At 51.5% G+C, this 15,627-nt stretch overlaps 1 protein-coding gene across 1 annotated transcript in view; it reads right to left on the reverse strand.

Annotated features, from left to right (window-relative positions):
- Nucleotides 1-4,162: 4,162 nt before the first annotated feature.
- Nucleotides 4,163-15,627, reverse strand: part of LOC126072007 (complement C3-like) — a 40,707-nt gene continuing 29,242 nt past the window's right edge. Inside the window, exons 28-41 of the mRNA XM_049876583.1 lie at nucleotides 15,395-15,551; nucleotides 13,418-13,581; nucleotides 11,892-12,050; nucleotides 11,679-11,738; nucleotides 11,454-11,544; nucleotides 11,277-11,328; nucleotides 10,703-10,790; nucleotides 10,496-10,585; nucleotides 8,081-8,186; nucleotides 7,137-7,226; nucleotides 6,888-6,971; nucleotides 5,292-5,375; nucleotides 5,075-5,210; nucleotides 4,163-4,987 (exon numbers count right to left, since the gene is read on the reverse strand). Of these exons, the coding sequence (XP_049732540.1) occupies nucleotides 4,846-4,987; nucleotides 5,075-5,210; nucleotides 5,292-5,375; nucleotides 6,888-6,971; nucleotides 7,137-7,226; nucleotides 8,081-8,186; nucleotides 10,496-10,585; nucleotides 10,703-10,790; nucleotides 11,277-11,328; nucleotides 11,454-11,544; nucleotides 11,679-11,738; nucleotides 11,892-12,050; nucleotides 13,418-13,581; nucleotides 15,395-15,551 (1,503 nt within the window). The 3' untranslated portion in view covers nucleotides 4,163-4,845. The remainder of the gene's footprint in view (nucleotides 4,988-5,074; nucleotides 5,211-5,291; nucleotides 5,376-6,887; nucleotides 6,972-7,136; nucleotides 7,227-8,080; nucleotides 8,187-10,495; nucleotides 10,586-10,702; nucleotides 10,791-11,276; nucleotides 11,329-11,453; nucleotides 11,545-11,678; nucleotides 11,739-11,891; nucleotides 12,051-13,417; nucleotides 13,582-15,394; nucleotides 15,552-15,627) is intronic.

Here is a 15,627-nt window from a genome sequence, read left to right on the forward strand (position 1 = left end):
AGTGAAATCCCTATGGATCACAACAGACTGATCCGAAATCCATCATGAGGCTGGCACAGGACCAGGCATTTTTTTCCATAGTGAGCAAGGTTACCATAAGCCGAGGGCCGACTTGATGGCAGCTAATTACAAACCCATTTGCCGTTGAGTAGATTCCAACACATAGTGACCCTTGAGGACGGAGTAGAACTGCCCCATGGGTTTCCAAGGCTATAAATCTTTACTGAAGCAGACTGCGACATCTTTCTCCCGCGGAGCAGCTAGTGGGTTCGAACTGCTGACCTTTCGGTTAGCAGCCGATCGATTTAAGCACTGCATGAACAGGGCTGCTTTTAAATACATAAGCCTGCTCTTATCACTCCTCACCTTAAAACCTTCCACTGGGATCCTATTGCGCTTACAGGGGTTGGCAGACTGCGGCTCTCAGGCCAAATCTGGCCAGCCCCCTATTTCTGTACAGCCTGCAAGTGCACCTCTAGCTGGCTGGCATAGTGAGCTGGGGAGACCAGGCAGGCCTACCCCGCTGCCCTGTCCCCCATCCAGCCCCAGTGTCCACCTCCCTGACTGGTGGCCAAATGCCTCATGCCATCCAGGGCCTGTGCTGGCCACCACCTCCATTTTGGGGACTCTGCTGTTGGCAACCTCCGGGCACCAAGAGTTGGCATCTCATTCTGGGAGTCTGCACCTTGCCAGTGGCCACCTGCTTGCAATGAGACAGCTGGCTGCCCAGACAGAAAGGTTCACTGGGATCTGGGTGTCACTGGGGGAGACAGAATCTGACCAAGGCAGCTGCCCCTTATGCCCCCTGTCTGCCTGGCCCTCCAGCCCCCCTCCCCCTCAAGCCACTCACTCTTTGTTCCAACAAGAATGCCACCAGAAGCTGAGTCCAAAATATGCCCAACCCCTGGGACAGCCCACCCCAAGCAAATGGGGCAGATTCTGGTTTGAGCATATGTGGGATTCTGGGGCCATATTCAAATCACGGTTAGAGCTGCAGTGCGGTGGGGCTGAGCCACAGTTAGAAACTGCAGCTTGGTGGACTGCGAAGGAGGGGGAAGCTGCGGCGGATCAGGGGAAGCTTGGGCGGCAGCTTCAGTGCTTCTGTTACAGCAGTGCTGAGAAACTAAGACCATAGTTGTCGTCATAATGTCCTTGGATCTTGCCTCTTGGCCCGCAAGGCCTAAAATCTTTACTCTCTGGCCATTTAAAGAAAAAGTTTGCCATCCCTGAGCTTAGAATAAACATCAGCTGGTCTTCTCTGTGTCTGGAAGCATTTGCCCCTATGCTCACGTGGCTCCCTCTGTCTCAAGACCTTTGTATGTTCTGTTCCTTCTGTGCAGAACACTGTTCCCTGGATTGCCTGTGGCGGCCCCTCCTTGTCAGCTCTGTCTCAACTCAAGGGCTACCTCCTCCCAGGAATCTTCCTGGGCCACATGATCTAAAAATGATCCCAACTGCTGGTCTGACCTAGGGGGGCTCTCTCATGCCAGCCCACCCTACTCTGCTTGTTGGACGTCCTCATTGTCCGTCTTAGTCATCTACTGCTATTATAACAGAAATGCCACAGCTGTATGGCTTTAACAAAGAGAAATTTATTCTCTCACAGTCTAGTAGGCTACAAGTCCAAAATCAGGGCCTCAGCTCCAGGGGAAGGCTTTCTTTCTCTGTCGGCTCTGGAGGAAGGCTCTTCTCATCAATCCTCCCTTGGACTAGGAGCTTCTCTGCACAGGAACCCCGGGTTCAAAGGACATGCTCTGCTCCTGGTGCTTCTTTCTTGATTGTTTGAGGTCCGCAACTCTCTGCTTGCTTCCCTTTCCTTTTATCTCTTGTAAGATAAAAGGCGATGCAGGCCACACCCCAGGGAAACTCCGTTTACATTGGATCAAGGATGTGACCTGAGCAAGGGTGCTACATCCCACCCTAATCCTCTTTAACCACAGGCAGAGATTAGGATTTATAACACACAGGAAAATCACAAAGTGGAGGACAACCACACATTACTGGGAATCATGGCCTAACCAAACTGACACATATTTTGGGGGGACCGAATTCAATCCATGACACTGTCCAACATCAATTTGATCATTACTTCAAGTACCTTTCCTGCTCTTCCTGTTTAGAATGCAATGTTCACAGGGGTAGGTTGTGTGCTGTTCACAGCTATACTCCCAGGCCTATGACAATAACTACTACTAGTAGTCGGCTCTGTAACACGTGGGGTCACCATGAGTTGGAATTGACACAACGGCGATTTTTTTTTTTAAGGAGGCACTTCAGCCTCCACTTGGCACTTGGGGGTGAGCGGGGTGGAATGGGCTGATATTTCCCTGATATTCCTGGAGTTGGGAGGTGGGGGTTCCCAGGGCCTCACGGTCTTAGGAGAAGGGGACTGTGCAGGGGGGATTTCCAGGCACAGAGGGGGTTTTGTGACGAGGGCCCAGAGCAGGAGCCTGGATGCACCCCTAGTGCACACAGACACACATAGTCTTCTAAGGGATTTGTTGTTAGCTGCTATCCAGTTGGAAACTCTGGCGGAGTAGTGGTGAAGTGGTACAGCTGCTAACCCTAAAGTCTACCGTTCGAATCCACTAGGCACTCCTTGGAAACTCTATGGGGCAGTTCTTCACCATCCAATTAGCCTCCCACTCATGGTGACGCCCCACACGACAGAATGAAACACTGCCCAGTCCTGCGCCATCCCCATGATCGGTGGTGGATTGAACTGTTGTGATCCACTGGCTGATTTTTGAAAATCGATAACTGGCCCTTTCTCCTAGTCTGTCTTAGTCTGGAAGCTCTCCTGAAACCTGTTCAGCATCCCGGCAACACACATGCCTCCACTGACAGACGGGTGGTGTCTACATATGTATGAGGTGCGCTGCCTGGGAATCGAGCTCGGGTCTCCCACTTGGGAGGTGAGGATCCTACCACTGAACGATCTCCGCCTCCCTCCAAGAGGCTAGAGGTGCACTTGAAAGAGACACCTAGCAGACAGCGGCCCCACGCGCCTGCGGTGGCTGCCACCCACACAGCTCTGAGGATGCTGTCACCGCAGCGGCCCCCGTGCCCACCCCTGACTGCTGACTCATGCCTTCCTCAGCCTAGGACTCTGGCAGGAAACGGCACCCTGCCTGCCACTTAGCACCTCCTACTGGTGGACTCATTTCTGACTCATTAAGACAGTCTGGACCGAGGAGGTGGGATGAGCTCTCCCCCAAATCAAATCCAGTTGCCATCGAGTCGATTCTAACTCATGGCAACCCCACGTGAGTCAGAGTACAACTGCGCTTCACAGGAAAAACATCACCACGCCTTTCTTCAGAGGCTCTTCTGGATGTACTCAAACCGCCAACTTCTTCCTTAGTAGCTGAGTGTAATTGTTTACACCCCCCAGGGGCTCGTGGGGAGCCCAGAGGAGGAAAAGTAGGATGCAGGCGAGATGAGAAATGGAGTGAAAATGACCTCGGGAGAAGAGACAAATCAGACGAAAATGAATACAGGTGAGAATTCACGTAAAGATCCAGGTGAGGATGGAGGTAAGAGGGCAGATGTGGCTGTAGGTTTGTATGCTGGTAAAGAGGTAAAGGTGGAGGTGGAAATTGCAGGGGAAGATGCTGGTGAGAAAGGCAGGTAAGAATAGAGGCGAACCAAGATTCAAAGAAGGAATTGGTCCACAGGATTAACTGACTCCATGAACCAGGGTCTCCTCTACCCTGAGACCAGGAGAACTAGATGGTGCCCCGCTAACACGACCAAATGTGTCCGATCATGGCCACAAGAGATGGATCCCGGTAGAAAGGGAGAAAAATGTGGAACAGAACTTCAAATTCTCAAGAAATTTAGACTTAACTGGACCCATTGAGACTGGAGGAATCCTCAAAGCTCTGGCCCTGAGATACTCTCTCAACCTTGAAGTGAAACTATCCCCTGAAGTCATCTTTTAACTAAATAGCAGGTTAGCTCAAAAAGAAAAGCATGTCACCCTTGAGAACTGTGCTTCAAAAAAAAAAAATCTATATGAGACCAAATGGTCAACAGTTACTGTAAAGCATAGATGAGGAGGCTGGGGGGCAGTGAGAGCAGGTTATTGGGAGAGGAACAACCAGAAGGGAAATAATGAGAATGCTGACAATGTATGCGAAGAATGGAACCAATGTCACTGGCCAATATGTGCAGAATTTATTGAGTGGGAGCCTGTACACTTGCACCAAAAATACAATAAAATATTATTTTAAAAACCAAGAAGACAGTGAGGATGCTGGGAGGAAGACAGGTGAGAATGTAGGTAAGGATGCTGGCGAGCACACAGAAAGAGATACAGAGATGGGTACAGGTAAGCATGCAGGTGAGGGCCCAGCTGCAGGTACAGGGAAAATACAGGCAATAATGAAAAAGAGGACGCAGGTGGACGACAGGTGAAACTACAGGCAACGCTGGTACAGGTTAAAGACGTAGATAAAGATGCAAAACGAAATGCAGGTGGGCCACTGAGGGTGCAGTGAAGGTGAGGCAGGTGAGGATGCAGGTGAGGACGGAGGCGAAGAATGCAAATGAGCACCCAGGTAAGGGTGGAGCTGAGCAACATGTGAGATGCAGGGGAAGATGCAGGTGCCCTTCAGGCTAGGTACAGGTGAGGCAGGTACATGGTTTTCAGGTGAGGAGGCCCATGGCCTGGACGGTGAACTACAAGAGGGGATGAAGTGGGAGGGAAAATCAGGTGATCTTTTTCAGGTAGGATGGAGCTGCTATTTGAATCCCAGCTGCCTCTTTCCCATTCTCAAACACCTCCAGACTCTGGCAGACAGGTGAGATATACTGAAGCTTTATTGGGGGTGGTGGCGGGGCTCAGTTGGGGCATCCAAAGACGACCATGCTCTCTGTGAAGGCGCCCAGGTCCTCACATTGCTTCTTGTTCTCTTCGTCCTGACATTCCTCAGCTTCTGGCCATAGCTCCACCCAGGTGTCCTTCCCAATGATGTAGCTGGTGCTGGGGAGGTACAACAGGTGAGGACAGGTAAGGAGGGGGCAGGGCAGGGAGGAAGGGCAATCACGGCGGGCGCAGGGCAGCACTCACTTGGGTTTCTCTCCCCAAAGATCAGAGGAGGTGCCCCATATGAGGTAGTGCTTCCCCTCCGTCAGCTTCAGGGCCTCTCTGCACTTGATGTGGCTGATGAACCTACGCTCCTGTCCAACCTGCACCTCGTCGGAGCCTGTGAGGGAGGGAAGGGGGGCTGAGCCCAGGGAGAGAGGCCGTGCAGCAGGGGAGGCGGATGGGCAGAGTGCAAGCTGACCTGACTTGATGAGCTGCTCTATGACCATTATGTAATCATCAAAGTCACTGGACAGCTCCTTCCTCACCATCTTGGCCTTGTACACTGTGGGGAGGGGGAGAAATGGGGTCACAGGCGGGGGGACCTGGGGCAGCCTCGCCCCCAAGCACACCTGGCTCCTCTAACCAAATACATGTGGAACACCACAGCCAGCCACACACACAGCCACAGCCTTACACACTTCACACCCAGAGGCACACATGAGACCACAGTCACCCCGACCACTGCCACACATACAACCATAGCTACTTACAACCAAAGCTTCACACACATGACACTCAGGAACACACACAAGGGTCACCCCAACCAGTGCCACAGACAGCCACACCCACATCACAATCGCTCACAATCACCATCTCACATGCAACCCCAGCTACTTACAACCAAAGCTTCACACACGGTTACACTCACAGCCACACATACAAGCAATCACACACACACACAACCATAGCCACTCACAACTACCACTTCACACACAGCCACACACAGAACCTTAGCTATGTACAACCAAAGTCTCTCACACAGTGACACTCATTGTCACACAGTCATCCACACTCACAGGTGCACACACAACCACAGCCACTCACAACCACCACTTCACACACAGCCACACACATAATCATAGCTATTTACAACCAAAGTCTCTCACACAGTGACTCTTTGTCATACAGTCATTCACACTCACAGGTGCACACACAACCACAGCCACTCACAGCCACCATTTCACACACAACCATACTCACAGCCATGTACATAATATGGTCACTCACAACTATTGTCATACATACACAACTACAGCTACTCATGTCCACAGTCACTTCAACCACTGCCTCACATACAGCCGTACTCGCATCACAATCGCTCACATTCCCAGCCTCACACACAACCACAGGCACTCAAAACCAACACCTCACACAGTCACACTCACAACCATGCACACAATATAATCACCCACAAGTACAGTCATATACGGACAACTACAGCTAGTCACATCCAGTCACCCACAACCACTGTCTCACACACAACCAAACTCAGTCACGGTAACAGCCTTACAGTCATACACACACAACCATAGCCACTCAGTCACACCTACCACCAGTCTCACACTTAATACAGACACACATACCGTTTCTCTCCCTCTCACACACACACACCCCACTACATTCTCACAGACACACCTGCCTTACAGTCTCATACATAACCTACACCTTCTGCAGTCTCACACACAACCACAGCCACACCAACGATAATTCTCTTTCTCACACATACACACACACATCAGCCTGACACTCAACCACACCTACCACACTGTCTCTCTCACATACACACACCCCTACGTCTCTCTCACACACACATTTGCTATACAGTCTCACACAACCACGCCTACCACACAGTTTCACCCACACAGCTGCACCTACTGTACACCATCTCACACACACAGCCACACCTACCATCAGTCACACACACACGACCACAGCCATGCACACTGCTGCTCACAGTCACACATCCGCATGCCCTCCCCGGTCCTGCAGACACACAGCACCATCCTCCGCTCACCGTAGTCCACGCCTGGCTCACAGGCCTTGTCCAGTCGCTCGTCCAGGGTGACCTGGTCGCTCGTTGGGCGCATGAAGCAGTTCTCTGTGGGAGGCAGGGGGGCACAGTCTCAGCCCCATTTCTTGTCCTGGGCCCCCCGCCATCAGTATGGCCCTTTCCCTTGGAGTCCACTGAGGGTGGCCATCAGGGCCCCTCAGGTCACCCCCATGGGAGTGAGGATCGGTGGGTGCACCCCTCCCCCACACCCACCCTCAGCACAGCGGCATGTGTCCTTGTGGCAGAGCTTGTCCAGCATTCCGTCCTCCTTCTCCGGGTGGTAGAACTTAGTGCAGGACTCCTCTGGGGACAGAAGTGATGACGAGGGGTCAGACAGACAACTGTGGCCTCCGCCCCAGAGATCGTGCCTGGAATGCCCAGATCCCCCCGCCCCACACCCTCAGACAAGGATACCCCAACATTCAGATCCCTGGGCCCCACAGACCCCAACTCTCAGATCCTTGAGACTCTCACACCCACGGGATCCTTGTTATTGTTGTTGTCGATAGCTGCCATTGAGTTGGTCCCCGACTCATGGTGACCCCATGCACAATGGAACAAAACACTGCCCAGTCCTTTGCCATCCCCATGATCCATTGCAGATCAGACTATTGTGATCCATAGGGTTTTTATTGGCTGATTTTTTGGAAGCCAACCACCAAGTCTTTCTTCCTAGTCAGACTTAGTCTGGCCCCACCCATCGCTGCCAAGTCCATCCCAACTCATAGTGACCCTACAGGACAGAGTAGAACTGCCTCATAAGGTTTCCAAGGAGCAGCTGGTGGATTTGAACTGCCGACCTTTTGGTCAACAGCCTGAGCTCTTAACCACTGCACCACCAGGGTTCCAGTCTTAGTCTAGAAGCTCCTCTGAAACCTGCTCAGCACCCTGGCAACATGCAAGCCTCCACTGACAGATGGGTGGTGGCTACACATGAGGTGGCAGGGAATCAAACCCAGGTCTCCTGCATGGAAGGGGAGATTCTAGCACTGAAACACCACTGCCCCCATGGGAACCACCAACCCCCATTCTCAGATCCTGGGGAAACGTAGACCCTCCACTCACAGACTCTTGGGACTCTCATAACTGTGGGGCCTCACACCCCACTCTCAGACCCCTGGGACCCTCAGTCCCCAGCCCCAAGGTTGGCTGCTCACCCAGGTTGTAGTAGGTATAGACCTTGACGGCACCAGGCTGGATAAGGCTGACCTTGAAGTATTGGTGAACTTTGAAGGTCAGACACTCCTCCCTGGTGTGTGAGATCTGGGGTGGGGGGTGGAGGAGCTTGGTCAGTGGGTGACATGGGAGGGAAGAAGCCCAACAAATGGCGCAAACGGCACTGGGAGTTGGAGCCATTGTTATTGTTAGCTGCTGTCAAGTCAATTCCAACCCACGGAGACCCCATGCGTGCAGAGTAGAACTGCTCCATAGGGTTTTCAAGGCTGTGACCTTTCAGAAGATCACCAGGCCTTTCTTCTGAAGTACCCCTGGGTGAGTTCGAACCACCAGCCCTTCAGTTAGCAGTCCAGCGCTTCTTAATCATTCTTGCCACCCAGAGCACGTCGGGAGTTGGAGCAATGGTGGAGAAATTGAGGGGTCACGGAGGATATGGGTGGGGGACAACAGCGTTGTGGCTGAGGCTATGAGCTGTTCAGCAAATCCATGTTCTTTCTCTCCCAGGCTCCCAGCTAGGTGGCATTTCCCAGCCTTCCTTTGGGTTAGGCAAGGCCATGTGACTAAGGTCTGGCCACCTGACTGCAGTCTATACCCATAGAAACCACCCATGCATGATTCCTTTTCTTCTAGAAATAACAGATCCAGCAGAGGACTCCAAGATTGTAAGGATGGCAGAGCCACAGGATGGAAGGTACTTGGATCCCTGAGTAACTGTATGGAACTTGGATCCCTGAGTAACTGTATGGAGCCGAGATTCCCTGTTACCAATTACACTTCATAACAGTGAGAAATACAAGCCTACTAATTTAAGACACCATGTTCTCTACAGTTTTGTTATAGCAGCTAGTGTTACTGATACTGACTGTTGTAGATTAAATTTTGCCCTCCAAAAATATGTCTTGTAAATTCTGGCCCCTGTACCTGTAGATGTAATCTCATTTGGGAATAGGGTTCTTTGTTATGCTAATGAGGCCATAGCAGTGTGGGCTGTGTCCTAAGCCAATCACTTCTGAGATATAAAAGAGCAGATTAGGCCCAGAAGAAAGCAGGAAAGTGGAAAGATAGATGCCAAGTGGTGATCACCAAGGAACTCTGAGAAGAATGAGAAGCTGAGACAAGGACCTTCCCTCAAAGCCAACAGACAGCCTTCCCCTAGAGTCACCGCCCTGAATTCAGACTTCTAGCCTCCTAAACTATGAGAAAATAAAGTTCTGCTCGCTAAACCCACCCACTGGTGGTATTTCTGTTACAGCAGCACCAGATGACTAACACTGTCTAATGTGGGGTTGAGGGGTCCTGGGCGTATTAGGAACTGTTGTTGTTAGTTGCCATAGGAGTCAATTCTGACTCATGGCGACCCCACACGTATCAGAGTAGAACTGCTCTGTAGAGTTTTCAAGGCCGCGGCTTTTTGGAAGCAGACTGCCAGGCGGTCTTCCAAGGAGACTCTGCTTGGGTTCAAACCACTAACCTTTCAGTTAGCAGCGATCATGTTAACCATTTGCACTACTTACAAATTGACCCACTTAACCCTCAGCCTGATGGTCTGTGCTCTACCCATTAACAATAATAATTGTTATTATTGTTAGTTGCTGTCAAGTCGATTCCAACTCATGGCGACCCCATGTGTGCAGAGTACAACTGCTCCTTAGGGTTTTCAAGGCTGTGACCTTTCAGAAGCGGATCGCCAGTCCTGATTTCCGAGGCCCCTCTCGGTGCATTCGAACCATCAACCTTCTGGCTAGGAGTTGGGCATGGAGACAGGAGAATGGGAAGAAATGGGGAAGGGGGAGAAGAAATACCAAATGTTAGAGACGAAGAGAGAAAGAGAAAGGCAGTTGAAGAGAGAAGAGAGAAACAAGCACAGAAGCAAAGTTGGCACCGGAATGGGGAGTAAGGGGAGCCCTTTCTCTCCACCGAGCACTTTTCACCAAAGTGGCTCCTTTTCAATGGTTTTTTAAGATTCTGATGAGAAGGCGTCAGAGTAAGTGAAACAATGAGGTCGGACATCAGTGGTCAGAGTTGAGATGCTCATAGGTGTTCTTGGGTTTTTCTTTTTGTTGTTAGTTGCCATTGAGTCAATTCCAAATCATGGAGACCCCGTGTGTGCAGAGTAGAACTGTGTTCCAGAGGGTTTTCAAGGCTGGGACCTTTTGGAAGTAGATTGCCAGGACTTTCTTCCGAGGCACTTCTGTGTGGGTTCAAACCACCAACCTTTTGGCTAGTAGTCAAGCGCTTAACCCTGCTCAGGGTCTCTGTTCCTGAGTTGACCCCTTGTTTGACAGGTTCCTTCCCCACCACTCTCCTAGCCTGGGACTAGCCTGACCTGGAGACAAAGACACAGGAAGAAGAAAAGGGCAGCCAGGTAGGGCTCAAGGTACCAGTGGGATCCTTACCTTGTCCATGTAAATGATGAGGGTGTTCTTGTTGGACAATGCCTTGTCCATCTCGTACTTCGAGATGTATCTGTCAATGCCTTTGCTCAACTAGGAAAGGGCAGGGCTTGTGAAATTCCCTCCAGGATCCCCTTCCCTCCCTCCAGCCTCTTCCAGACCCCAGACCCCCACCCGCTCATTCCAGCACCAAGCCTAAGATCTTCCTACCAGGTCAAGGTCAGCAGCATCGGGGGAGAAGCCAGTCATCATAGATATGTCCAGGACTGACATGGTGGCATCTTGCTGTCCCAGGTACCTAGATGGGGCAGGGAGAGAGGGCATTGTGGCCCAGAGAGGGGTCAGTCTCAGGGGTCAGTGTCTGGATTGGGGGTCTGGCCAGGGCCTGAGGCTTCTGGTTCCCAGCATAGATGGACATTGGCTTTTGGGAAACACTTTCTCAGTGGGGAAAAAAGGGATGGCAGTGTAACGGAAAGGAGCCCTGGAGATGCAAGAGTTAAGGCCTCAGCTGCTAATCAAAAGGTTGAAGGTTGAGTCCACCCAGAAGCACCTTGGAAGAAAAACATAGCAATCTACTTCCAAAAACTCAGTCACTAAAAACCCTATTGAGCACAGTTCTACTCTGACATACATGGGGTTGCCATGATTTGCAATTAACTTGAAAGCAACTGGCAGATGCACAGTAAACTCTTGGGAAGTGTGAGCTATCACAGATAATTAGTTGGAGGAAGGCTTGCTGAAGACAGGGATGGCTGAGACGAATCCCAGTGACCCATCTTCTTACCTGACACAGATATCAAGGAACATGGTGCTCTTGGCATCCTGAGGCTTCTTGACTAGAAGAAACATAGAAGACAGAAATATGGGAAAGGGGTCCCTGGGTCCTGACTACTCTGGAGGGGGTCACGTGTTAGAGGCCGGGTGGGGGATGGTGACAGATCAGGGTCTTTATTCCTTTTACCTGTTGCAGGAGCTGGTCGTAGTTTGACGCTAAGGTCGAACTTCTTACAGGAGGTTTTGCCTTTGACCTTGGCATGGTACATTGTCACCACCTGACGAGATGGGAGGGGAGATGAAGTCTCAGGCCCTGAGACTTGGGATGGCTGAGGACAGGAGAGAGAGGGTCCCTCCAAAGCAAAGGGGCTGAGAGATGATGGTCCAGGCAGGTGTGGACCCCATTCCTTACCGACAAGGTGCCTTGGCCTTTCCCTTTGGCTGTTAATGTGAAATTCTCATTTTCCTTGGTCTGCAGGGAGTAGGGACAGTGAAGAGGGTGTGTTGAGAACCAAGCCTTCCCCTGGCTGTAATGGCCATCTGGCCCCCCTCCTGCCCTCCCAGCAAACCCTGGCTGGTATGAAGGGTGAAACAGAGCAAGGAGGACTTGGCCAGGTGAATCTACCTCTTCTGATCGCAGGAGGCTGGCAGATTCCCAGACGATGCGGTGCTTGATCAGAGAGCTGCGGCTGGGCAGGTGGATGGACACATCCAGGTTAAGGTCCCTGTGGTCAGGGACGTCCCTCTGGTACTGAGCCAAGGCCTGAAACACCATGAAGGTGGCCTAGAACCAACCAGAGAGAAAGACAGTGAGATTGGGAACCTGAAAAAGTGGTTAGAACCCATGGTGGACAAAGAAGCTCAGACCAGAGCTAGGACATTAAGACTGTGCCCTAGAACCCACCAGAAAGTGCAGGAGTAAAATTGGGGGCCAGAAAACACTGAGATATGTTCTAGAACTCGCCAAGACAGACAGGCTTTGACTAGGGTTTGGGAACACTAACAATATGACCTAGAACCCACTAGGGAGTATGGAGGTAAGACTGGTACTCTGGGAACACTTGGGGTATGTTCTAGAACTCTCTAAGGCGAAGAGGCTCCAACTAGGGGTTGGGAACACTAAAACTGTAACCAAGAGAGTGTGGGGGTAAGGCTGGAGTCCTGGGAACACTGGAGACATGTTCTAGAACTCTCCAAGTGAGACAGTCTCAGATCAGGGCTTGAAAACATTGAGAACATGTCTAGAACCCACCAGAGGATGTGGGGGTAAGATTGGGAGTCTAGTAACACTGAGGACGTGGGACGTGGTGTGGTCTAGAATTGTTGGAGGAGAGAGTCTCGGATAAGGGTTTGGACACAGAAAACGTGTCTACAGCTCATTCATGAAAGAAGGAATAAAATTGGACCCTAGGGACATTGAACATATGATCCAGAATCCAAAAGGAGAGAGATTTAGTCCAGGACCTGGTGAGCCTGAGAATGTGATTTACAGTCCACCAAAATGGAAGAGGGTCAATGTGGAGCATGATGTTGATGGAGCCTGAGGATGCCAGAACCGTGGTCTCGAACCCACCAGGGGGAGAGAGAGACTCAGATAAGGCCCTAGAGTAACACAGAACCTGGTCCAGAATCCATCGGGGGGAGGGAAGGACACAGGTAAGGCCCTTGAGTAATCTAGAGCCTGTTCTAGAATGCACCAGGCAGATAGAGGGGCTCAGATAAGGCCCTAGAGTAACATAGAACCTGGTCTAGAATCCATCAGCAGAGGAAAGGACACAGGTAAGGCCCTAGAGTATCCTAGGACATGGTCTAGAACTCCCCAGGGGGAGAGGGTAAGATTGGGAGCTGGGTGGATCTGGGAGCATGGGCTAGAACCCATCAAGAGGTAGGCAGACAGACTTACACTGAAAACATGATCTAGACACCAAGAGGGAGAGGGAGGCTCAGAACACATCTTGGGGCATCAAGAACATAGCCTAGAACCCACAGATGGTTCATAGCTAAGGAAAAAAAAGGTTTCCCAATTCCACACCAGTCACCCTGGCTCATGGGACAGAACTGCCTCTCTGTGTTCAGCGTCTCCACCAGAGGGCCAGTCGGAGGCTAGAGGAGGTAGGAATGCAGGTGCCTGGGGCACGTGGGGCCACTTGCCTGTGTGGAGCCATAGCCACCTCCATAGTATCTCTGCTCATTGAGCCAGCGCACAACAGGAGGCACAGAGTCGAAGTCTTTGAGATTCAGCAGGGCCAAGAGGGCGTAGGATGTGGCTTCCACGTTGTAGAGATGCTGGCCCTGCTCCTCCCAGCGGTTCCTTTCTGCAGAGAGAGCCCCCCAGTGCTGACTGCACTGCCCAGCCTGGCAAAGGCTCAGAGAAAGCTCAAATACCCATGCTAGAATCTCTTGGTGCCACACTTGGTGAACACACTCGGCTGCTAACAAAAAGGTTGGAAATTCGAGTCCACCCAGAGGCACCTCGGAAAAAAGGCCATTTACTTCCAAAAAATCACAGCTACTGAAAACCCTATGGAGCCCAGTTCTACTCTGACACACATGGGGTCACCACGAGTCGGAATCAACTCAATGGCCCCTGGTAGAAGCTCTTGGTGCTCAGGCACCCTGGTTCTTGATCTGCTGGCTCTTGCCTCACTCTAGTCCCTCAACAACGCTCACTCCTCCTTTTCAATTTTGAACTTCGGTCCCACTGAACTACAGGGAGGTTTCCTAATTTGCCATGTTCATTCTGACCTCTGGGCCTCTGTATATATTGTTCCCTCGTTTGGAGCTCCTTTTCTCCATCTGTCACTGTTGTTGTCATTGGGTGTCATCGATTCCAACTCATAGTGGCCCTATAGAACACAGTAGAACTGCCCCGTAGAGTTTCCTAGGATGTCGTCTTTACGGGAGCACATCGCCAGGTCTTTCTCCCAGGGAGCCGCTGGTGGATTTGAACTGCACACCTTTCGGTTAGTAGCCAAGAGCTTAACAATTTGTGCCACCAGGCCTCCTTTCTCTCCATCTACACTTGGTTAATTCCTACCCATCCTGCATAATTCAGCTTCAGTGGCAGCCCAAGGCTGAGTTAACCCTTCTGTGTCTCAAAGTGTCCCGTATCTCTCCTATCTCAACACTGTAACATTCTCCAGCAATCTCTTATTAGCTCATCACTTTCCTCATCTGGAGTATGATTCCATGATTGCGGGGGCTGTGCCGTATCCACTGTTATGTCCCAAACGCCTAAGACCAAGAACTATGTTCTCCTCTTTCTGTGCACACAGCTGGACTACATCTCCCAGTTGCCCTTGCAGGTAGGAGGGGTCACATGACTAAGTTCTGTCCAATGGAATGTGTGCAGCAGTGATTGGTTCCCTTCCATTCTGGCCCACCTCCCTTGTCTAAACCCTGTTTGCCCTTCTGCCAAGATACAGAGGAATCCAAGGCCCTAGGGTGGCAGTGCTACAACATGATAGAGGCCTGGATTCCTGCATCACTGCATAGAGGAGAGCTGTCCACCAACGTAGAACCGTGTTGTAAGAATGTGGCAGAGCAGGATTTGAACTGAGGTCTGCCTGATGTCAGAGCCCATGTTCTTAACTACTTTCTCACTTTTGTGTTATGAGGGGTTCTAGATACACACTTGTTGAATGAATGATGCAATGAGACCTTCATCTGCGGCTTACCATGGGCACTTTGCACACCGTAGAGACATCCACCCCAGCTTGGCTTTGAGCCGTCCACCCCAGCTAGGCTTAGAACTGCCTATCCCAGCTCAGCTTGGAAGCGCCCACCGCAACTCAGCTTGGAACCATCCACCCCAGTTCAGCTTAGAACTGCCTATCCCAGCTCAGCGGTGCAGCGTCCACCCCAGCTTGGCTTAGAACTCTTCACCCCAGCTCAGCTTGGAGCTGTCCATGCCAGCTCAGCTTGGAAGCGTCCACCCCAGCTCAGCCTGGAACCATCCACCCTAGTTCAGCTTAGAACTGCCTATCCCAGCTCAGCTGGGCAGAGTCCACCCCAGTTCAGCTTGGAACCATCCAACCCCAGCTCGAATTGGACACACCCACCCCAGCTTGAGGTCACCCCAAGGCCCAGCCATGCATCCTCCCCTCACCTCTCCATGCTGCCCCTCACCTGTGGCTGTGGTCAGAAATTTGTTGAGAAGGGGCCCCTGCAGCTTGCCCAGCTGGGAGAGGGCATAGCCGGCAATGGCCACGGTGTACGGCCTGTTCAGGTTCATGTAATTGGCTTCAAGGAAGTCTCCAGCCTTTCTGATGCTGCCACCCAGGCTCTACGAGGGATAGGACCGGTATTCCTGGTCAGGAAGATTGCTGCCACTGACAGCTGATAAAGACCACTTTCTGGGC

The sequence above is a fragment of the Elephas maximus genome, chromosome 3 (assembly GCF_024166365.1).
Source record: "Elephas maximus indicus isolate mEleMax1 chromosome 3, mEleMax1 primary haplotype, whole genome shotgun sequence".
Taxonomy (NCBI): domain Eukaryota; kingdom Metazoa; phylum Chordata; class Mammalia; order Proboscidea; family Elephantidae; genus Elephas; species Elephas maximus.